Source organism: Tenrec ecaudatus, chromosome 10, assembly GCF_050624435.1.
Source record: "Tenrec ecaudatus isolate mTenEca1 chromosome 10, mTenEca1.hap1, whole genome shotgun sequence".
Taxonomy (NCBI): domain Eukaryota; kingdom Metazoa; phylum Chordata; class Mammalia; order Afrosoricida; family Tenrecidae; genus Tenrec; species Tenrec ecaudatus.
The window spans coordinates 34183253-34207390 of record NC_134539.1 but is presented as its reverse complement, the minus strand read 5'-3'; the positions used below and the strand labels follow the sequence as shown (position 1 = coordinate 34207390).

Sequence of the window (24138 nt, the reverse complement as noted above, 5' to 3'; positions counted from 1 at the left end):
CTTTGCGCTCACACTGTGTCACTAAACAGGGCTGAGCTCCACTGAACGCTCAGCTCATTCTTCCAATATTTGCCCAGGCTCCTCGCTGAGGACGCCGAGACAATGGCTCTTGTTACCCTCTGCTGGAGTTATTTATTTTTTTCACTTTCCCTCCTTCCCCTCTCGGGGGACGTGCCTCTCGCCCTCATCCCTCATGTTCCCCTCTCTCTTGACTGTCACTCTCATTGTCCTCCAGGGGCTGGGGACGCGGGGTGACAGGCAAGGGGAGCCCAACCGGGCCGGGGAGGCTGGAAATATAGTCATTAATGGGGCCCGTGAAGCCCAGATGTCCTCCCTGAATGCGGGTAATTTGTTTTTAATGAAAAACCACGCGGTGACCCTGAACAAATGAATTTTCTTTATAAGGAGTCTATGCGCAGTGGCACAAATAAAGAGCCTGGAACAGGGCGACCGAAACCCAGGGCAGAGAGAGAGAGAGAGAGAGAGAGAGAGACACGGAGAGAGAGACAGAGAGAGAAGGAGGAGAAAGGAGAGCGAGCGAGGAGAACATTGTTCAAGGGAAACTGCGTCCCCCTGCCCCGTTGTCTGGAGAGTCATCGCAGGTGGAAATGCCCTCACAGTTGTGGCCCTGTTGAGGTCTTGTTCCCGACGACGGGGACCCTCGAACCACAGTCTGGACAGAGCTTTGCCACGTCCAAGCCTCTTGCCTCTTGCATGCGTAACCTCCGCGGAGGCTCCTTCCCGCAGCCTGGGCCAGGGGATGGGGGGAAGGGAGAGGGGGCTGGCACCTCTCCCCATTTTACAGACGTGCAGACCGAGGCTCGGGAAAAGGGTTTGCTAGAGCTCGGTCCCCACAGGGGCTCCGGAGGCGCTGTTAGGGAGTGTTGGACTGCCGACCCGTACCCAGCAGTTCAAACCCGTCAGCCGTCCTCAGGAGGAAGAAGAGGCTGTCTGCTTCCATCCAGCCTCGGAAACCCTCTGTTGGCGGGGCTGTCTGCCGAAGTCAACTCAGTGATCTTCCTGGGGGAGGGGGGGTGTGGTGTGGTGTGTGTGTGTGTGTGAAGTCCCACAGCTAGTGAGCGGCCCGGTGCCGAGGGTAAGGCAAGGACCTTGAACACAGAAGTACTGTTCAAATCCAGAAGTGACTTTCTCCGTGGGGCAGACTTGAACTCTGGGAGCCTGTGTCTGGGCCCCTGCCCCTGGAGCGCAGTCCTGCTGGGCGGAGCTTTGAGCCCATGGGGCGGGGCGTTCCTGGAAAAGACCTTCTGGGAACCTGTCAGACAGTACTGGCAGCCTGGGAGGAAGGGATTTGGAATCTGCCTCTTGGAAATCCCACCATGCACCATCCTCCTCCTCACAGGAGCTGGGGGGCTGGGGAGCAAGCAGGCCTTTTGCAAAGCCCCCGACTCTATGGAGACTCCAGTCATGGGCCTTGCCCATGGGATGAAGTGTGGGAGGCAGGTAGCTGAGGTGGTGATTACAGTGTTCCCCCGCGTTGTGGGCGGGTCTGGAGATGGAGAGACAGGGCCGGACTCCGCCTTAGAAATGTAGGAGCTTGCAGATGTGCACGTGGAAGAGACTGGTGCAAGGTCAGGTGGCAAATTAGTGAAGAGCTGGCCCAGCCGCGTTCCGCAGCGGTCATCTGTCCACTGTGGGAAAGACGTGTGCCCTGTTGGTTTTTCACCAACACCAAGGAGAGGAAGCGTGTTGCCCTGCTTTCTGTAGCAACTCAAACCACACCCCTACCTTTGCTGGGCTTTTCGTGAGCCCAGGTCCTTCCTTCCCTGGGCCTGGGCAGCTCCCCAGCGGCCACCTCCCCAAGCCTTAAGAGGCTCACCTTCGACCCATGAGCCAGGCCAAAGCCCAGACCCCTGCCCCTCTCTCCCTGCCAGCTCTCTGCTTTCCACCAGCATCCAGGAGCCAGACAAAAAGAAATGATGCTTCTTCTCCCGCACCCCGCTCTCCCTCTGGAAGTTATGACCCAATTAAAAAATCAGAAAAATAGAAAAACCTGACCATGACCCTGGCTGGGGTTCTAAAGCCCAAGCTTGCATGTAGGCCTCTGCCTCTCTCTTCCAGACAAGTTCCAAAGGCTCAGGCTCCCCAGCTACCTGGAGCTGACCTCCCCGGCTGCTGGCTTCCTAGGTAATTGATGATTCATTCCCCAACCGACTTCCAAAAATGGATTTGAGACAGTTTCTTGACCTTTCAATCACATCAGCCCACACCTGAAACCCTGTCAGGCAGGCTCGGCGAAGGGCTGCCAGGTGTGGCCTTGCAGATGCCCAGGCAGGGAGAAGGGAGGGCGCCTCACTTCCCCAGAGGTGGATCGGTTTTTTAAAACGGCGAGAGTGCCCACCTCCTGGTGCCCAGCCCATGCCTGGCTCTACCCTCCCTTCGTCTCCCTGAACTGGGGGGCTAGCTCACTGCCTTGGAAACAGTGACTGTCTGGATGCATACTTACACACAGAGAGAGACACACAGACACGCAGAAACCCCAAAACATTTTCATCCCAAAGAAGAGCACAGGAAACAATTGGGACACATCATGACCTAGGCAGTGGACATTTGTAAGTGCAGGAGGGAGGAGTGGCCAGTGGGCAAATGAAGGCCTGTGGAGCCTTGGGTTAGCTTCACCTTCTCCACACCCACCCCACCCTCCCACCCCCTGGGATCCGCCTCTCCCGGAATCTGCCTCATTTGTGGGATAAATTCTGGCCTCCCTTTCCTTCCTTCTTTTCCGTTTCCTACTTTCCCAGCTCTCCCCCTCCTCCTGCTCCCACTCACTGATGCGCTCCTCCGTCAGGCAGTCCAGGCCCTCCTGGATGTGAACCCAGTTCCCAAGGCTCAGGCACCAAAAGGACAGAAGGAATTTCTCCGGATCCTAGGAGGGCCCCAGGGAGAAAGAGGAGGCTCCCCGCTCCCCTAAAGATCTAAGGAGCCTCAGAAACCCTGCCGGGTGGGTCCCTGGGAGTTGAAGTTGCCTCCTAGGCAGTGGGTTTGCCAGGAGACCCCAACATCTTAAGCGAAATTGCCGGTGTTGGCAAGAAGCTCCCTGGCCTTGCTGGATGACTGGGCTCAGCCACTGGCAGGAACTCCTGGGGGACAGAGAGGGACTAGGTTTGGGGGACGCAGGCACGGAGGGCTCAGCTCCTGCCCGGGAGACCTGGCCCTGCCCATCCTGCCTGACCTGCTCACCCAATGCCTCTCTGAGGGAGGCTTGGCTTCTGGACTGCTTGGTCTCCAGAGCGGGTGCCGGGCTGTGTACAAACAGGGGGCCTGGAGTTAGGAATGGGGAGGAACAGGGAGCGGACCTGAATGGCTGCCCGCTTTGGAAATTTCTATGCATTTGTAATAACAAAATTACCATAATTTGCTCGTTAACGCAGCTAGATCAGTCAAGCATTGTTCCATCGCAGGCTGGGAGGCTGCGGTGCCTCTCTCTACACACTCTACACCAGGGCCAGCCTGCCAGCCCGTTAGAGCGCTGGAAATTAGCATGCAAATGGTCCTAATTCGGTGGGCGAGCTGTCAGGCAGCGCCTCTCTGGCCTCGTCTGGCTGAAGGCCCTGACAGCCCGGCTCCAGCGCCCGGCCCACCCTCCTCGCTCCAGCCAGGAGAGGCTCCGAGGGGCACCTCCAGACTGACAGCTTGGCGGCCTCCCTCCCTCCGTCAGCGCCATCAGGCCTGGCGGCGGGCTCCCCGGGGAGCAGGCAGGGCCTGCCACCATGCCGGCCTGGAGAGGAGGCAGGCTGGCGGACTGGTGGGGGAGCCTTGGCTGAGACTGGAACCCTGGGGCCACAGGGACGTGAGGGAGGGGTGGCAGCACAGAGGCCGTTGCAGCTCGTCCGAGGGAGGCCCCAAGAGACACAGGTTCAAGTCCTGCCCTTGCTCGCCATCCTTTGTCTTCCCGGTCTGACCTAACATACCTCACCTTGCCCTCCTCCCCATTCCTGGAACATCTCTGCCCCGATCCAGGAATTCCGCAAGAAATGGTAGGGACCTTTGAGAGACTGGGCGTCATGCGGGGTCCTGGTGATGGGGTGGTGATGGGCTTGGCTGCTAACTAGTAGGTAGGTCCCCAGCTGGAGCCCCCCAGCTGCTCCCCAGGAGAAAGGCGTGGCTGTCTGCTTGCCTGAGGACGACAGCCTTGTGAGCCCTGAAGGGGAAGGTCTACTCTGTTCTGTAGAGTCGGACACTACAGGCGAGGGAGTCGCGTGTGTGTGTGTGTGTGTGTGCGCGCGCGCGTGCGTGTGCTGAAGGACACCTGGGACCCCAGTGAGCACCCTTGAACCCGAGGCTCCCCCACCTCCAGCTCTCCTAGCCATTTCCTTTGCGGGAGTCACCGTGGCCTCTCTGGACCCAGGCTCCTCTTCTCTAAGGTGGGCCGTGCCTGCCTTCCTCCCAGGGTTGTGGCCAGCCGCTTCGCACAGTAGCTGATGTTTGTTGGGCACTTCTGCGTGCCAGCCCCTCTGCTAACTGCCTTTATGTCCCAGCTGCTAGCCCGTCCGGTCACCCACCAGAGAGGTGCCACTGTGACCGCATTTCACGGGGAGCGGGGCTCAGCTGCCCCGGAGTAACTTGCCCAAGTGGCAGGACAAGGCCCAGTCTCTCGCTTACTCTGCCCACAGGCATGGAGTTGGTTCTGGCTCACAGGGCCCAGTAGAGGGGGTCCATAAGTTTGATGGGGCAGACAGCTTCCACCGCGCTGCCAGCGCTCTGGTTCCTTGCTCTAGAGCAGCAGTTCTCAACCCGTGGGTCTCGACCCCTTTGGGAGTCGAACGACCCTTTCACAGGGGTCGCCTGCTTTATACCAGTAGCAAAATTAAAGTTATGAAGTTGCACGAAAATGATTTTATGGTTGGGGGGGTCACCCCAACATGATGAACTGTCTTAAAGGGTTGCAGCATTAGGAAGGTTGAGAACCACTGCCTTTCGGAGAGTAAATGCAGGACCCTGAGAGGCCGGCCCCAGGTCCGCTGAGCAGTGTGGCCTGGAACACGGTCCTGACGGTGCTGAGCCTCAGACTCCCTGTCTGTGAAAAGGGTAATGCCCTCACCTTTGCACAGTGCCAGTCCCATCCTCGGAGGTCAACAAATGTGAGTGGGAAGACCTGGACCTCTGAGGCTTCTAGGGGTGATTGTCTTGGGGAGGCTCCGTGTCCATCTTGCAGTAGCAGAGCGCAGGAGCTGCTGCGGGAGAGAGGAGACAGCACCATGCTCATCTGCAGGCTTCCTCCAGGTTGTCCCCAGGGACCTATCTCTCTGGACCTTGCTCCTTCCTCCCCAGGATGCAGCCCCATGCTAGGATGCGCATTTTGAGCAAGAAAAGGCTAGATCTCAGTCCTCACTGGCCTTTGCAGGGCACTGTTGTGCAGTGAGCAACCTGCTCGCCCCTGCATGGCTGTCCTGCCCTTGTGGACGGCTTTCACTGATTAGAATTGTTTAGATGACTGGAGAGGGTCGGGACCCTGAGAAGTCCAAAGCCAAAGCTGGGCCCTGGTTTGCTGGGACACTGTGAGGGGTGGGGTTGCAGACAGAAGCCATGAGCCCAAGTCACATCCACGTCTCAGCACCACCCACTGCTTAGCACCCAGTACCCAGCACCCAGCACAGGGCCCAGCCACCAGGCAGCTGCTCCAGTGAATGTGTGAGGCACTGCTTTCAATCCCATGTGGAGCAAACAGAAAAGGAACACACATACACACACACACACACACATGCAGAGGGGATCCAAAGCCACCCAGCCTGCCCCCCTCCGCCTGAACGCCCTCCGCCTGAATGCCTCAGCCAGACTTGACTCTTCATGAGTTTTCCTTCCCACCTGCACTGGTTTTTCCATGTCGGGGTGTGGGCAGAGGAGGATGGAACTTTGGGGCTTCATGTGCCAACCTCTCAAATAGCTGCTGACCAGCTCTTGGAGAGATCCAGTCCTGCCAACAGCAGGACCCCGGGCAGCATGAGGACAGCTCAGGGGACATCTGTACCCACCCCGGGAGGGGGCCCTTCTGAAATTTTCCTGCTGAGCCTGGGAACTTCTGCTTGAGGAAGAACTGCATGGTGCCCCCTAGTGGAAAACTTGGACGCAACATCCTCCTGAATTCAGGTGTACCCCAGGGCCCCCTCCTCCCACCACACCCACCCTCAGTTTCCCCAGGGTGTCCACCCCATACGTTTGTAAAACCTTTGCCACACACCACAAGATGCTGTTTTCTATCGCCTCCATTTTACAGATGTGGAAACGGAGGCTCAGTGAGTAGCAGGGGCTGGCCAAAGGTCATGAGAGCCAGGACTAGACTCTAAGATAGTCTCCCTTCCATCTAACCATCCACATCTGCCCCCCCCCTCACTGCTGCCTGGCCACACAGCCTGCCTCTTACCTGCCTTGGAAGAGTCAGAGGTGCCCACTCTGGGCACTGATTTCACCAGTGTCCTTGCTGCCCCCCATGCAACACCATCCCCTTTAGGCTATCCTCAGCAGGGCAGCCAGAGTGAGCTTGTTAAAACGCGGGTTCAGCCCCTGCCCTCCTTCTGCACAAACCCTGTAGTTGTGGGCCAGCTCACTGAGAGCAGAGGCCAAGGCCTTACATGACCATGACCCCCTCCTTCCCCCTTCCTCTCTGCCCTCGCCCCCGCCCTCACTTCTCTGCAGCCACGTGGCCTCCTCCCTGACATTCCTCCAACACACCGCTCACACCTCCCCGCCCGCCTCGGGGTCTTTGCATTGGCTGTTCCCTCTGCTTGCCATGCGCGTCTCTGAAATATTCCCATGACTTAACTCCTGCTAGGAGTCCATGTGGCAGAGAGGAATGTGGCTTTCTACTCCTGTTAAGATTCACGATCCTACTCTGCCCCATGGGGTCGCTGTGGGTCAGAATTGACTCGATGGCAGTGAGTTTTTTTAGTTTCACCCTTGCTTCCTTCAGCCCTTCTTCAAGCCCCCTTTGCAGTGGAACCACTCCACCGAGAGTCTGATCCCCACTCCCTACTCCCCCGCCCCAACTTCGCTTCTCCTTCACAGCCTCCGCTGACCAGTCGTGCATTGAAGTTTTACTTCTTTGCCTTGCTGGTTAGCTGTCTGCTCACTAGAGCATGAGGGGGCTTTGAAAGGTTTGTGGAGACATTTCATTATTTTTCCCGATTTCCCACTCACTTTTGGAAGCTTCCTCCTATAACAAAACTCGTCACTGTCAAGTTGATTCCGACTCATGATGACCCTATAGGACAGCGTAGAACTGCCCCTGTAACTCTAGACCGGAGTAGAAAGCCACGTATTTCTCCCAAGGAGCAGCTGGTGGTTTCAAACTGCTGACCTTGTGTTTGAAACCACGACACCACTAGGGCTCTTCAGCGCCATCAAAGCAGGGCCTTTCCCCTTTATTTGCCCACAGCTGTGTCCTCAGTCAACAGCTGGTGAACAGACAGAAGGATGGCACATTGACATCCAGGCAGACAACCCAGGTCTCCCAGCACACCTGTGGCACCTGCCCACGCAACTCTGCATTTTCTCCTCCAGGAAGCTTCTCCACTCTTCCTTCCTGGACCCTCAAAATCATCTCCCTGCCTGGCACCCTGACTCTCCCTGGCCCCAAAGCCAGCTCTCATCCGGGTTGGTCTCGGTGCTCAGGTGTGAATGTGTCAGTTTAACTTGAGAAGAATAAATTTCCATCAACTCCAGATCTGACCAAGTTCACAGCACTCCTGGAGAATCAGGTCTGGATGGGAAGAGCTTATGCTCCAGGGGGGTCTGTGGCAGAGGGAAGGCTGCCTTGGGGGCTACTGCCTCCTAGTCTAGCCTTGGGAGTTGAGAACTGGGGGAAGCCTGCAGGGCAGCGCCTGATCAGCCTCCTCCATGCCTGTGCTGGATACCACTGCCTAGACACTGGTCTGAAGGCCCCTCACACTTGGCAGCCCTTTTCAGCAAGTGGGTTGCCTGCGGTGGTTTGGTTTCCATGTGGACCCTCATTTCACAGGGCCTAGCACCCAGCATCAGTGGGAACAGTGCCCCTGAGGATGCTGGGAAATTCTTCAACGTGGCCAGTGCTTCTCAAACCTTTTGGTGCACAGCTCAACCTGGGGAGCTTCCACCGCGGTGTCTGGTCCAGTCCTTCACTGGCGGGGCCCATGCTGCCTTTCTGCGGGGCTCTCTGGAGAGGCTGCGCTGCTGGCTCAGCCCACGCTTTGAGTACAGATACTCTGTTCCCTGCTCTCGGACCAGGCTGCGTGCTGGAACCACCTCAGGTGTTTTAAAGGTGCTGACCATTTACCCCACCCCGAGAGACCCTGATTTGATGGGGGCGGGCTATAGCCTGGTCATCTGGGTTTCCAAAGGGTCCCTAGAAGGTTCTACAGTGCAGGAGGGTCTAATGGCCTCAAGGACAGCAATTGACCCGGAGGAGAGAGGATTTGCTGGCCCTGGGAAGACTGGTGACAAGCTGGGGGAGCTGAGCCACATCCCAAGTAAACCTTGAGGCAGAGGACCCCAAAGAACTGAGCGGGGATGGGGGTAGGTGGGAAGAAGACGGGGCCCTGAGGCCAGAGAGAGGTGGGATGGGGAGCCCGAGAGGCCGTCAGGGCAGAGACATGATCAGCTGATGGGCCCTCAGAGCCCAGGTAAGCTGGTCTCCTTCTTGTCCCTGACTGAGAGGAGGCCTCAGACTCCCTTCCTCCTTCTGCCCCAGCTGCTTCCAGAACCTGGATCCACACACCGCTCCCCAGCCACCTGGGACCCACAGAATTCATGTGGCTGTTGCCCCCTCCCACAGGCCTTGAGCTCCCGGGGGACAGGGACCATGTCTGATTCATCTCTGCCCCCCTCCCAGTCCCGGCTTCAGGCCTCGCTTGCTGGGGGCAGGAAGGTGTTCGGGACTGAGCTTGTTCCCGGGGGCTTGGTGGGACTCAGGGCCTCCAGGCTGCCAAGCTCCAGGCGCCCAGCAAGGCCCGCGAATTGTGGCTGTAATTGCAGAGGTAAATCTTGTCTGGTCTTCTTGCAAACTTGGGGAGGCCTTCCGTCACGATGTCAGCAGCTACATTAAAGTTTGATGGCAGGCAGCACGGGGCCGGGACCAGCACTGTGACTTCCCAGCAAGGTGCGACACCTTCGCCTCTGTCTCATTAGTCAGCCGTGGGGTGCTGAGGCCTCAGCACCAAGCCTCACAGCTGGGGGGGAGGGGGGTGATCTCTGCTCAGAGGACCTGGCTACAGTCTGGGTCCCAGGGATGTGCAGTAAGTCCATTTTGAATGGACTCTGGGCTGAAAGAAAGGTCCCAGAGCACCGTGAGAACCCCCAGAAAGAAGGGGGGCCTCTCGGTTAGAGAGGGCTGGGACCAATTTTGGAGTCTATGGGACTTGCCTTGGCGTTTGCCTCCGTCTGGTGGACATGGTCTGCTTGCCCCTCGCAGGGCCCCACAGCACACTTGGCAAGGGTGTGGGGTTGAGTTCATCGTTTAAGCCAGCGAAGGGTCATTGGGTGGGAGTCAGGGGAGAAACCCAATTTTGTCTGCCCCTCCCCCCATTGCCTCTCTGGGGAACCCAAGGCCTATAGAAGGTGGACGTGGCGTGGGCAAGATCACACTGTGACCGTAGGACGAGGCTTCCTCTATCTTTGGGGACTTGGGACATGTGTTGAACTGTGAGCAAGACGTCAGGAAGAGCCCCCTGGACCCGTCACACAGAGCATGTGCTGTGTGCCCAATGCTGAGTCCCGTTTGCGTGAGACCAAACCTGCAGGCTTCTTAGGGCTCGTTCTGACTTTCTGCGCCTCCTCACTCCTCCCCATGGCTCAAAACATGGAGGAAATCGATGCCGGGAGGAAGGATGTCATATCTGCCAAGATCAAGAAAAATAAGGATGACTGAACTTCAGGACTGGGGCGTCCAGGCCCTCTGCACCACTGGTTCTTAACCTTCCTCACGCCGTGACCCTTTCATACGGTTCCTCACGTGGCGGGAAGCCTCCAACCATAAAATCATTTTCATTGCTACTTCATCACTGTCATTTTGCTACTGTTATGAATTGGGCGACCCCTGTGAAAGGGTTGTTCGACCCCCCCCCCAGGGGTCAAGACCCACAGGTTGAGAACCGCCCCTCTGCCCCTTGCGCAGCGCCGACAGAGAGAAGGCCAGGAAGCTGCAGCCGTCCCTGCTGTCCCTGCTCCCAGTTTGGCCATGAAGACACTGAAAAGAAGTTGACTGCTCATCTGAGCTGTAGTACAATTAAAAAAATATATATGTATATATATATATATATATTTTTTTTTATTCAGAAGGAAATCAAACAAAAAGCTACATCCACTGCCTGTCAGGTGGTTGCAGCTCACAGAGCTCGTGCCGCCCCACAGCGCTCCCCAGACTAGAACCTTGTCAGAAGCAGACTGCCCCTTCTTTTCCGCACAGAGCAGCTGGTGGGGTCAAATCTCTGGGCTTTGGGGTCACAGCCAAGCACTGGGCCTCTGCGTCTCCTTCCCATCCTCGAAGTCACAGCGAGCCGTGAGGTCCTCTCTCGTGTGTAAGGCACCCTGGCAGGCTCCGTGAGCCCTCACGGCATCGTGGTTCCGTGTCGGGCTGCAACCACAAGGTCAGAGGTTAGAAACAACCGGCTGCTCCCCGGGAGGAAAACGGGGCTTTCTAACTCCCACCAAGAGCGGCAGCTTTGGAACCTCACAGGGCCAGTTGTGCCCTGGCCCGTAGGGTCCCTGAGTCAGCATTGATTTAGGGCAGGGGCTGTTCTTGGTTTGGTTTCAGTTGCTCAGACATAAGGATGGCTGGGAAGACGGTGCGGGGCCGGGCGGTTATCCCTTCGTGTATGCAGACGGTCACTCGGAGCCAGAACCTGCCCGGCAGCAGCAGTGGGCGCACAGGGGCTGCTGGAGGCCACCGGCCGCTCTGAGGCAGAAAGAGGGCAGATCCAATGGCAGTGAGTCAGGTTTTGAGAAGGAACTTCAGACTTGGAAACCTAATGGTGGTGGTGGTGGGGGGGGGAGCCCTACTCTGCCCGATGACTCAGAATCAACTTTAAGAGTCTTTGGGAAATGAATCCAGGGAGCTCTGTGATGACCACGTTGCTCGTGAGGAACTCAGGCTCAGAGGTTCAGTGACTCGTCCAAGGCTACTTGGCTAAAAAGTGGCTTAAGGAGTTTGGATAAGACTGACTGGCTCCAAGCCGTGGGCTTTCCACCACTTAGTAGCTATCCAAAAGCAGCCATAGCCACTGCTGGTTCACAACCTGTGCAGAAAGCCCCCACCTGTCTTTTCATGACTATTTACAAATGCCATGAGGTGGAGCCGAGTGATCAGGCTGCTGGGGTCACTGACCAGTGTTCTACCTCCACAGCTGGACTTGATGGGGTCTGACAGAGAGGAGCCAGGAATCTGTGGTCAACTCCACACCAAGACAGACTACGTCCTGCTGACCTGACATCTGCTTGGGAGCTGCCCTCACCCCCAGGCTGCCCTCCAGGGGTCCTTGGCAGTGCTCTTGGACTTCCCATTATGCACTGAGACCAGTGGGTAGTAGATAGGGCTATATTGCAGCTATCAGACAGGCATGAATGTCCTTTGAGGCCTAAAGCACAGCCGCTTCCTACAGGAAGTCTCCCCGGATATTCCAGCCAGATGCAATTTCCCGCTCCACTCTACTTATCAACCTCCTGGGAGCCAAAGGTCCAACTGTGGATCTAAAACTCCCGTCCCGTGCAGGGTGTCCCTTTAGGTCTGGGGTCTCCTTCCATGGGGGTCCCCCTAACCCCCTGGGGGCCTAGCACAGAGCTCTGCATGGAGCTGGGCACTGGGGAGGCTGAGTTGAATGTGTGACAAGAATAAGGCCCATCGGCATTATGAGTCACCCCTAAATCAGAGAAGTGCTGTATTCCCCCCCACATTACCCTTGTAATCATTGCTTCCAGCTCAGAACCATGAGAAGTGTGTTCTGACTTGCTTGTGTGTTCTGACTTGCTTGCAGCCTGGGAGCATCAGGACCTGGTGAGTTCATCAGCCCCCACCCCCATATCTGTGAACTAACTGCATGCTCTTGTGGTAAAATGAATTCAGTGTTGTTCCATCCACACCATGTGGGGCCTGGGGCCTGGCGGTTGAGGACATGGGTAGGCAGGCTCCTGGCAGCATTCTGGTCACTCAGAGAGAGTCTCTGGTTTGAGGTTGAGCGTCTTCCCACAGTCGAGCGGCTGTGGCCAGCTTCCTGCCGCCCGTGGAGTTCAGGCTGGCTCTTTCTGGAGCTGAGACTGACCGTCCTTTTAACTCCTTTCTTCTTTCCATCACTTCTGTGCTCTTTGGGATGGAGCCAGCCCTCTGAGCTGTTACAGTGTGGCCCAGGAGGTGGGGCTGAGCCCAGCCCCTTAGGGGAGCCTCCCCTGATCTTTTCCACCCATGGGACCAGCCTCACGGCCCCTGCAGCAAACACAGCCCACTTCCTTCTCTCTCCTGCTTCTGCCTCCACGCTCCGCTCCTCTCATGTGGTGATCCTCCATCGTGTTATCATCCTCCACTCTGCTTGTTTGCTCATCTGTCCGGCTGAGCTCCCAGGACACTCGGTCTGGGATGAATTCCCCCTAGCCTGGACTTCATGGCATGATTCTGTTCTGATTCTGGAAGGCGTGCACTCATGGACCCTCTGCTGGCTGTAGGCGGTGCTCACTCAGTGGACATTACGTGTGGCCAGGGCCCTGTGCTGGGGGCAGTGGGCTGTGGCTCACCTGTCAGTCACAGATGATCAGCCTTCGCTCCTGCTCTTGAGGAGCAGACACCCCAACTCACCAGCAGGGGACGCAAGAGAGGGCCACAGATGGTGCTAAGTCAGGACAGAAAGGGCTCAGGGACATAAGATGGGGTGGACCCAGACTGGAGGCTCATGGGAGGGTAGGAGGAAGGCCTTGGGCAGGATCATGATTTCAAAAACTGCTTCCTGAAGGAGGTAGTGTTTGAGTCAGGCCTTGACGAGCTGGGGATTGGGCATGAGAAGAGGATGGAGGGTGTCTTTTCCAATGAAGGAAGGGCCATGGTGGAAGCATGGGGCTGGGCCATGGAGCATGTGGGGTCCAGGGTAGAAAGAACAGGCCGCTTGGAACATGGGATGTGACATGGTGGGGTAGGGGGGTGGGGGTGGTGGAGAGGGGACCAGGAGTGCAGCTGGGAAGTGAGAACTAGAGCCTGAATATCTTGGAAAGTCACCATGAAGCTTCCAGGCATGGCCTCGCAGGCTCTGTCCATGCGCCCTTCTGGGTGTGGGCACTGTGGTGCCCCCCACCCCGGGGCTCCCTTTCCCCGTGTGCACACACAAACCAGGCACTGGCCTGACACCCAATGAGGCTGAAGGGGGCCTGTGCACACTGTCCTGTCCTTTGTTGGCTCTGCCAGGGGTGTCGATGGGATAGCTCTTTGACATGAACTCTGCCCAGCAGGAGAGTGGGTCCGAATTGGACCAGAATGGCTTGAAACCTGCCATAGAAGAACTAAGTTCTCAAGCTGCAATGTCCCCAGTTGCCAAGCAGATTCCAGAAAGAAGGGAAGTCCACCCCTGAGTACAAGACCATAGTTCCAGACGGCTTGTTCAGTGGCTGGTGCCCAGGTGATAATACAGGGTTGGGAAGGTGGATGTTCTTCACCCTGAGGTTATAGCAGGTGGCCTCTTCCTCCCCCATGAAACTGTTGATTGGATACACATTGAAGAAAATAAATACTTTCACCTCAAAGATAAAAAACAAGTTGGGCAGCCCAGCACTGGGCGTGGCCTGAAGGGCCCAGTCTGCCCCTGAGGAGCCACCAGCTGGAAAATCCAGTCTGACACAGGGCAAGGGTACTATCGTACCCTGTGGGCTTGTTTCCTTGGAGTTTCCAGAAAGGTCCTTGTATTATGGGCCCTGTCATTGTAGATCTCAAGGAGCCCCGATGGTGTAGTGAGCTATGCTTTGCTCAGCAGTTCGAAACCACCAGCCACCTCTTGACCCTGGCCTCTGGGGTCGCTATGAGTCGGGACTGACTCGATGGTAGCTAGCTGAGTTGTAGATTTCAGGGATTGGGCTATGGCCACTGCAGCCTCCTCTGTGGTGAGGACAAAACGGAGCGCAGCCCCTCAGGCAACTTGCCTCCCAGCTGCCCAGCCGGGGCTCAGCCCCGATCTCCACCCCCGGCCCTCCTGCCGGGCAGCACAAGTCTGCAGGAGAAACAGTGAGGCCATTTCTCTCTCTCTCTCTCTCTCTCTCTCTCTCTCTGTTTTTCTCTGCCCTGGTTTTCCGAGGGCCTCTGTGGCTGCCTGGATACGTGGGAGAAGAGGTTTTTCCCAGCAATGGATCAATGCCCTGGGCGCCGAGCTGTCCGGCTGACAGGACTGACCTTTCCTGAGCTGGGGTTTTCATCGCGCTGTTGGGAGACTAGGAAGGTCTTGTTCTGAGAGAAGACGCGTGAGCATCTTTGGCCTCGGAGAGAGCCAGGCTGGGGGGTGGGGAGGGGGTGCAGCGCCGACTGGAAAGGGCAGGACCTGAGAGCTGAAAGCCCTCTGAGGTCATGCTTTTAAATCTCTCCCATGCGCACCCTTTCTATAGATGGGAAAACTGAGGCTTGGTGAGAAGCGACTTGCTCAAGGCCACTCAAGGAGGCATTCTCAGAGCCCAGAAGACACAGACTGTGTCTAACAAGGCTGGTTGCATCTGGAGGTGGGTGGTGCTGCCGTGGTCCTTCCAGCCGTAGGCAGCTTTGTACAGTGATGTCTGGGTCCCCGCTGACACCCCCCACCCCGGGTCTCAGCCCCATCAGGCATCTCTCCGGAGCCTCAGGGACGACTGGGAGAAATCTCACGGCTCTTCCTCTCTGCAAAGAGTTGCTCTCCAAGTCCAGTTTGAATCCTTCAGAAATCGAACTTGGCTGCGGAGTCACTTTGAAAGACTTTCTGCATGTTAATTACAGCCGGCAAAGGTCTCGCGCGGAGGCGGGAGCCCACCATCTGCAGACGGGGTCGGCCCCCAGCGCGCTCTGCAAATCCCCGTCATCTGGCAGGTGTCGTTTTGGGTTAATTAAGAGCTTCGCTGAGCCCGTTTACCTGTCACTGCCGAGAATTTGGGGGATCTTTGACTTTTCTTGCCATCTCTGGTCTCTTAGTGAATGAGAAACCGCTCTAAGTCTGGGACATTTCTGCCCCTAGAATCACCAGGACAACCATGTGACGTGCATCTTCTCACGGCCCCCTGGCAGCTGTCTAATTTTGACCCGTCCTTCCCAGTACCATGGCTGACAGCTGGCACTCCTGCCTTTGAAAGGAGTTCTGCTTTAGGAAACCCAGTTATCCAACGTGGCCTAAAGTCCCGGCTTTCCATCTCTCTGGGCCTTTGAGGACAGGACATCCGTTCTTTTAGCTTTGTTCTGTTTAGCTTTGGAGGGGATTGATTCGAGGGCCTTGAAGCAATCGGGCTTTGGGTTGTCGGTTCTGAATCTCATGGAGAATCACTGGGTCAGATCCCCAGACCACTGGATGCTCAGTCTGTTAGGACACTGCCTTCCTGGGCATGAGAGAACTTTCAGGGGGTGATGTCTGGGTGACATGGGTGTGTGTGCTTGTCCAAATGCAGCGGCGGTCCATTTCAAGTTCAAGCATTTTGTGATGTCTTCCATCGAGAGGAAGACAAACTTATAAAACATTGTGGAGCCTCAGCTAATGAGATGCATGCTGAAGGACTTAGGGGAAAGTATATCGATGTTTGCAGTTTACTTTGAAAGGTATAAAAAATGAGATGCATGAAAGGCCTGGTGATAGATAAACGATACACAAGCAGGAGAACTATTGATGGCAGAATTAGATGGTGGCGACATGGGTATTCGTTAAAAAGTTCTTTTAACTTTGCTGCATACTTGATATTTTTCAAACCAACCCGGCGGTGGTGGGGAGAGGGGGGAGGAGACGGGCAGGGGAGGTTCCCACTGGCCCAGAATATTGAGGTGCTCTTTGGGCTAGACCATGGAAGCACTGGGACCCATTATCTGAGGCCTGGCTCTGTCCCTGCCTAGCTGTTTGACCCTGGCAGTTCTGAAGTTGAGTTCACTTCAGCCCTGACACCTGAGACTGGCAATCATGGAGTCCCTGGCTGGCACAGAGGGTTGACATGCTTGGATGCGATCTGGGAGGATGGAAGTCAGGTCCACCCAGAGGCATGGCTGAAAGAAGACCTGGGGATCGACGTCTGAGAAACCAGCCACTTAAAGTCCTGCAGAGCCCGTTCCACCAAGAGTCAGGGAAGACGCAGCCCACACATCCTCATCCTTCCCACTCCTAGTCCTTCTACTGCATTCACCCAGGACACGGGGACTTACTTGCCCCCTGCAGCCTTCCTCCCCCAGAGGATTCACAGGCAGGATAGGAAAGAGTATGACATGCCATGCGAGAGTTTTGCCAGTGAGAGAAGTCTAGGGGACTCATACATGACCAATACCACACCACCCAAGACAAGTGCTAGGTGCCTCCCAAGTAGCGGCCTCCGTGCCTGCAGACTGGCAGCCAGTGGGCAGAGCTGGCACCCCAGAAGCTGGAGCCTCATGAAAGCTCTTTCTTTCTTCTTAACCTTTCCCTGTGAATTGGGTAAAGCTTTACAAACCAGTTTTCCACTCAATGATTCATACATTTTTTGTTTCAGATCATTGATTTCCATCCCCTCCAGGGAACACCCTTTATCCCACTTCCTCCCTCTTTCCAATCTGAGGCTTTCTGAACCCTTCTGACCTTTGGCCTTGGGTAAATGCTGCCCTTTTGATCTCAAAGGGTGGATTATCCCAAAGAGCTAGCAAAGAATTCTCCCCTGTTGCTGACTGCAAAGGAAGCCCGGGAGGTAAGGACAGTCCCTTTAGGAAGGGTTCTGTGTAAGCCCAATCCTTGAAGGATCTGTAGTTTTCCTTTTTCCTTTTTTACCTCCTTGTGCCTCACGGTCCTGAGTGCTGCCCCACAGTTTTCCCCCCCACTATCCAGGACATTCTGAGGCAGTGGTTCTCAACCTTCCTGATGTCGTGACCCTTTCATACAGATCCTCATGTGGTGGTGACACCCCCAACCATAAAATTATTTTCATTGCTGCTTCATCACTGTCATTCTGCTACTGTTATGGATCGCCATGTAAATATCTGATAGGCAGGATGTATTTTCATTGTTACAAATTGAACATCATGAAAGCCTAGTGATTCATCACAAAGACAATATGTCATCATATCTTGTGAAATATTTCTAATGATACATCAATGAAATTTTGCCTTGAAGCACGGTGTAGCATGGGTAACAGTCTTCATGCGGAGTACTTGTAGGTGGGTGTATCTGCATGTGGGTGGACCCGCCTGGAGATGGATAGAGAAGCGATGTCTTGGTTCCTAAGATAATCAGAAATATGTGTTTTCCCATGGTCTTAGGTGACCCCTGTGAAAGGGTCGTTCGATCCCCAAAGGGATCGTGAACCGTAGGTTGAGAACCGCTGTTCTAATGCCACGCTTGTCAGGGCAGTGGGTAGTGGTGGTCAGTCCCCATCCAGGTCTTCCAGCCTGGTGGTCATGGAGGCTGATGTGCGCATGGCCCAGGAGTCCATTGGCCTGAGTGCTTCCATCTGCGCTCTTCCCTGCTCCAGACAGAGAGAAACCCACAGTCATCGCTTAGATGGCGGCTCGAGTTTTGAAGACCCGTTTCTGCTCACCCAAGTAGGTTGTGGAATGTGTCTCAGTAAGCTGTGCCATGCCAGTGGACCTCACCCAAGCAAAGGGTTCCCAGCTGGAGGGGCTGATATTTTTGAAGATTCCATATAAGTGTAGATCAGCTGAAGGAAAGATGGGGGGGGGGGGGAAGTGTGGTACCCACTGTGCTGGGCAAAGTCATTCAAAAAAGCACTTCCTGTGTGGTTTCGGCTGGGGGACTGCTGGCTGCACTTCTGGGGATCCCAACCAGGAGCCAGAGCTGGGACTTGCCTTGTCTTCCCTGGGACTATGGTCCCTGCACACGAGGAATGCCGGCCTGTGTGTGGATGCTGCCGCTGGGGCGGCTCCCAAGCTCTCATCCCTGCTTGCAGGCTCGCCTGCTCCTGCCGATCCTGAGTTGTGGCACTCCTGGTCCAAAAGCCTTTTCTGACTCCCCAGCCCAAATGGGAGGAGAGCTTGATTTTCCTGACTCTTCCCAGAAGACGTGGACACAGTGCATGCAGCTCATCCCCAGGCTCTGCCTGTGTCTGCAATGCCCTGCCTCGCTGGCACATACCAGACTCCTACCCATCCTTTAAGACCCAGCTCAGACCCATCCCAGAAAGCCTTCCTTCATGGGCCCCCAGGCCCTCTTCACTAGATGGACCAGTTTCCTCACCTACTGTGTGTTGTGAGGCTTGAAGGAAAGGCTCCTCAGAGGAGATAGGGGCGGATGGTTCAAGCAAGGGGAATGAAACAGAGTCAAAGAGCCCCCAGACTCCAGAAGGCCAGGATAAGGTGGTACTGACTGGTGCGGGGGCAGGTCTTCCCTCCCTGCTAGTCACACTGTGGCCGCTGAGGGTTTCATCCAACCCGTGAACCCTCTAGCCCAGGGGTCCTCAGACTTTTTAAATAGGGGGCCAGTTCACTGGCCCTCAGACCTGTTGGAGGGCCGGACTATAGTTTTAAAAAATATATGAACAAATTCTTATGCACACTGCACATGTCTTATTTTGAAGTAAAAAAACAAATGGGGCAAAAGCACCCGGTGGGCCAGATAAATTTCCTCGGTGGGCCACATGTGGCCCGCGAGCCATAGTTTGAGGACGCCTGCTCTAGCCACTCTGAGGGAGAAAGAAGGGGCAGTTGGGAGCTCCATGGACACCTGTCCTCTGTCTGACCGGGATGAGTCAGACGCAACTCCAAGCAAAGGGTTTTTGGAGGAGAGGTGAGACTTGCACCTTTGTGTGCTGGAGATCAGGGAGGCTTCCTGGAAGAGGTGGTCTTGGGGCTGGGTGGTAGACGGACAGACGAACACGATGCTGCTAGAGGGTGCCCCAGTGCCCTGTGCTGTCAGGAACCCCTCTGATGGGAAGCTCCCCAGGAGGGAGCCCAGAGGGAGGGCAGCTGCGCCCCTCCTCCTAGCTCTCTCTGTCTCTGCTCCCCTCGCCTGGCCCCGGGGTGGGGGAGCGGGGAGAGGAGGTGTTAGGGTACTGATGGCTATGCTGAGGCTGGCAGTGCTTAGCACTGTCACCGTGCTCCCCCCTCCCACCCACTGCACGCCGGCACCTGACACCCTGACCACTGAGGCATAAAAAACAGAGAATTGGAAGGCTCAGCCTGTCAGGCTGGGAGTGGCCCCCAGAGAGGCCTGAGGAGGAGCACGTGTATGTGTGCATGTGTGTGAGTGTGCGTGAGCTCCTGCTGCGCTGGTCCTTGTGTGCAGAGGCCAGGGGAGACCGACACGCTCAGGGAGACGTGGAGGGGCCCTCAGGTCCACTGGGTTGCCCCTGCCCCACCTCCACCAGTGCCCCCGGGGCTCCGCCTTGGGCCTTCATATCCATTTTTGGAGGGAACCCGTGTAGACAAGTGGGGGCTGAAGGTGGCCTCGGGGGCTTGTCTCACTCCTGTCACTGCCACCAAGGAGGAGCCCCGTGCGCTGTAACCAGGGCTATAAAATGCTACCCACGGCCATCTTTCCATGTCCCACTGCAAGGCCTTCCCAGGATATATCCTAGGGCAGCCTTGGGGGACCCAGAGAGAGTCAGGGCAACCCTGTCCCTGGGAACCCCAGAACCAAGACCGTGGAAGGGTCGGAATTTCGAATCCCATTCTTCGTGATCTGGTTGGAGGTCAAAAGGCTCTTCCTGAGGCTGCAAACAAGAGCACGGGGAAATGGCTGCCTCCAGAGGCTGTCCCTCCCTCCGGTCCCACCAACCCCGCTTCTCCACCCTGCCTGAGAACACCACGGGACCAATAGCTGTCCCTTCCCCAGTGCCTAGAAGGCCTCCACCGCTCCCTTTCTGTTGCTCCCCTGGCTCTTGCTTGACCTTGACCTTTTATTGCCACAAAATGCCACGTGCCTCTCCTGGTGGAGAGTCTGGGTTTGTGTCTCCCCTTCTGGACTAAGGCCCTGGTGCCACCTCCCCTGGACCCACTGTGCGGGGCCAGGCCAGAGTTGAGGGTACCTGTGACTTCTCTGGATCAGAGCCACTCAGGGACGATGTGTCAAATGGGACAGAGTCCCTGAATCCACACTAGGCTGGTGGAGTGGTCTCAGCCAGGGCTGAGAACCAGTCAGCCTGCAGCTTCGAATGTGGGCAAGGGTGTCCTGGCCATTCTAAGAGGCCCTGGCCTCAGTCTCCTCCCTCACGCGAGGGCTGCGAGAGGCTGGCAGTCACTCTCGCGGAAGGAAAGAACACTGTTTGAGACAGTGCCAGGGGTGGCTGCCTACTGAATACAAATGTGGACCTGCCCTGCCCTCCTCGGTTGGGAAAAGTACCTGCAGTTCTTGTCAGAGGTCAATGCCAATGGCCCTCACGCTGCCTGGGGACAGGACCCTTTTCTGAATTGTATCTGACATTTGATTCCTGTTGCTCTCCCCGCCCGTGACATACAGGGAGTGAGTTTTCTGGAAGTCCCTACAGCCACCCGCAGTATTCTACGTACAACGACTCCTGGAGGTTCCCCAGCCCAGGGCTGCTTGGTGAGTACTGATGGGGGCTCTGGGAGGCTCCTGGGTCATCTGGGTCCCCTCACTGGGCCCTCTCATTGGTTCAGGGGCTCTAGGCATCCTGAGTCTGGTCATTGAGGTGGTGGGTGGCTGGAGTGTTGGCCTATAATGGAGGCCTTGGGGCCCCCATCCCCCTCCGCTCTTTTTAGTGGATACGAGAATGGGCACAAAGAGGTCTAGAGAGCAGAAAGGAAATTAAGGGAGAGAAAGGAAGGTAGGAAAAGTGCTTGCCAAATATAACCTGTATGTTTTCAAAATCATTAAATATTCATGTGAGGGATCTCTAAAGCAGAAATAGCAAAGAGGTCACCTCAGGTTGGCTGGTAGTGGCTGCCTCGAGGGCCGTCTTGGTGAGGACTCTGAGGCCCCGTGATTGATTAGTGATGTCTGCTGTGGACATCACTGGACATCACCATAGTTATTTCATTGTGAACTTGGCTGTCTTGTAGTGTAAGGCCTGACAAGGCAGGGAATTCAGGGCACAGCAGGTCCATGTCTGGGACCAGTGTGATTTGAGAACATCATCAGGACACTTGGGCCATCCCAAAGGCCAAAGAGGCCAACTTGATTCTGTAAAGGTCAGAGAGAAGCTTTTGTTTTGTCGGAAGGAACTGACATGGAACCAGCTGGCAAGGGCAAATGGAAATGGAAGGTCCAGGAGCCTGAAGGAAGGGCCCTCGACCACAGGTGTCACTCACCACCGGAAGGACAGAGCCAGCCAATCAGCCTGCCGGGTGCAACAACAGTCCCTCCCCCAATAGTGAGCTAGTGAAGACCACCCACCAGATTGTCAGCCCCTCTTGAGAAGCTGTTAATTCCTCAGCTTCTTGATTATTGTAGGATTGAAAATTGTAGGCTTCCTGAGAACAACTATGACCTCGTGTCTTCAACCACCATGCATCTGTCAGTGTGTCCTGCTGTGGTGGCTTGCATGTTGCTGTGATTCTGGAAGCGATGTTACCAGTATTTCGATTACCAGCAGGGTGAATAGGTTTCAGCAGCACTTTCAGATGACAAAGCAGGAACAGGCTGTCCACTTCTGGGGGGTTAGCCTCTGGAAACCTTATCAACAGCAGTGAGATATTGTCAGATATCCTGTGGAAGCATGCGCTCCCGAGGTTGGGAGGCACTGAGCTGCCTCCTCTAAGTAGAGTTGACCTCCATCATGTGGACGCAGCAAGGCTTTGGGGACCCTCATTTGCTGATGGGGCATAATTCAAAATGAGAAGAAACAGCTTCAGACATCCATGACTAATTGGAACATGGACTGCACAAAGTATAAATCTAGGAAAACATGGAGCTATCAAAAATTAAATGGAACAGACAAATATGGACACCCTAGGCATTGATGAGGTGAAATGAGCTGTTATGGCCATTTTGAATCAGGTGATTACATGGCTTACTGTGCTGGGAACCTCCAAAAAGTGAGGTATGATACCACGTTCATGGCCAAAAAGAACATTGCAAGATCGCCCTTGAAGTACAGTGCTGACTGTGATCAGATCATATCTAGATGCCTGCACAGAAGTCCAGTTAAAACACCTGTTATCCAGATGTATGCGACCACCACTAAAGCCAGTGATAAAGACATTGAAGAATTGCATTACCTTCTTCGATCTGTATCTGATGAAGCACACAATCAAGATGCATTGATAATTACTGGAAGTTGGAAACAAAGAAAAAGGGGCAGTTGGTGGAAAATATTGCCTTCATGATAGAAGTGAAGCTGAAGTTCACGTGATAGAATTTTGCAAGACCAGTGACTTCTGTGTTGTGAATACCTCCCCCCTCCCAAATAATAAACGGTGACTGTACACATGGACCGGAATACACATTGACTACATCTGTGGGAAGAACTGGTGGAGAAGCTCAGGAATAGGGGCCAGACAAGGCCAGGAGCTGACTGTGCAGCAGACCATCAGAGGCTCATCTGTAAGTTCAAGTTGAAGTTGAAGAACATTAAAACAGGTCTACAAGAGCCAAGCTCAATCTTGAGTCTATCCCACCTGGTTTTTGAGAGCATCTCAAAGTAGATTTGACACAGTGAACACAAATGGCAGAAGACTCGGTGAGCTGCGGTATGGCACAAAGACCGTCACACACGAGGAAAGCAAAAGGCTACTAAGAAAGACAAGAAAGAAAGAAAAGGTCCAAGTGGATGTCAGAAGAAACCCTGAAACTTGATCTTGAATGTAGAATAGCTAAGGCAAATGGAAGAAATGAACTCAAAGAACTGAACAGCCATTTTCAAAGGGCGTACCAGGGAAACAAAGTATTAAAATAAAATGTGCGAAGCCTTAGAAATTAGAAAACCAAAACAGAAGAATACACTCAGCATTGTCTCATGCTGAAAGGATTGAAGAAAAAAAAATCAAGCTTTGAGTTTAAATATTGAAGGATTCTACCAGCAAAATATTGAATGATGCAGGAATACGCAGAGTCGCTGTATCAAAGAGAACTAGTTGACATATCTCTATTTCAAGAGGTAGCATGTGTTCCAGAACTGATGGTACTGAAGGAAGAAGTCCCATGCACAAAGGCAATAGTGAAAAACAAGGCTCCAGGAACTGACACAACATCAAGTGACAGGCTGCTGAAGCACTGGATGCCCGTCACTGATCTCTGCCAAGAAATTTGAAGAACAGCTGCTTGGCCAGCTGACTGGAAGAGATTCATATTTGTACCCATTCCAGAGAAAGGTAACCCAAAGCAAGGCAGAAGTTATTACACACTATTACTAATATCACAAGTAAGATAACTGAGAAATGGTTGCAGCAGCACATTGACAAGGAACGGCCAAAACCCGAGCCTAATTCAGAAGAGGGCGGGGCATGCGGAATGTCATTACCAACACTAGGTGGACCTTGACTGAACAGAGAGAATACCAGACAGATGCCCACTTGGTGTTAATTTTATTGACTCTGTGAAGGCATTTGAATGTGTGAACCACAACCAACTATGGGTAACTTGGTGAAGAATGGGAATTCAGAACACCGCCTTGTGTTCATGCAGAGCCTGTTCACAGAACAAGAGGCAGTCATACAAAGAGGACAAGGGAATGGTTCACTGTCAGGAGAGGTGTGTGTCAAGGCTGTATTCTCTCATGATACATATTCAAGCTGAGTGTTGAGCAGACGATCCAGACACTGGACTCTAAAGGAAGCCGGGGAATCGGAATTGGAAGAGAAGGCGTATTAACAGCCTGTGGTGTGCAGATGACACGACCTTGCTTTCTGAAAGGGAGGACTTAAAGCTCTGGCTAATGAAGACCAAGGACTGCCGCCTTCGATGGGGATTACAATTCAACGTCAAGAAAAAAACCAATTTTCACAAGCGGACCGATAGACAACATCATGGTAAATGGAGGAAGGCTGGGAGCTGTCTGAGGTTTCGCCGTGCTTGGATCCCCACTCAGTGCTCGTGGAAGAAGGAGTCTAGGGAAACCTGCTGCACACACCCTCTTGATGGGCTGAAGAGC

At 54.9% G+C, this 24138-nt stretch overlaps 1 protein-coding gene across 1 annotated transcript in view; it reads left to right on the top strand.

Annotated features, from left to right (window-relative positions):
• PAX5 (paired box 5) overlaps nt 1–24138 on the top strand; it is a 180450-nt gene that overhangs the window by 151236 nt on the left and 5076 nt on the right. Inside the window, exon 7 of the mRNA XM_075558980.1 lies at nt 20547–20633. Coding sequence (XP_075415095.1) covers nt 20547–20633 — 87 coding nt within the window. The remainder of the gene's footprint in view (nt 1–20546; nt 20634–24138) is intronic.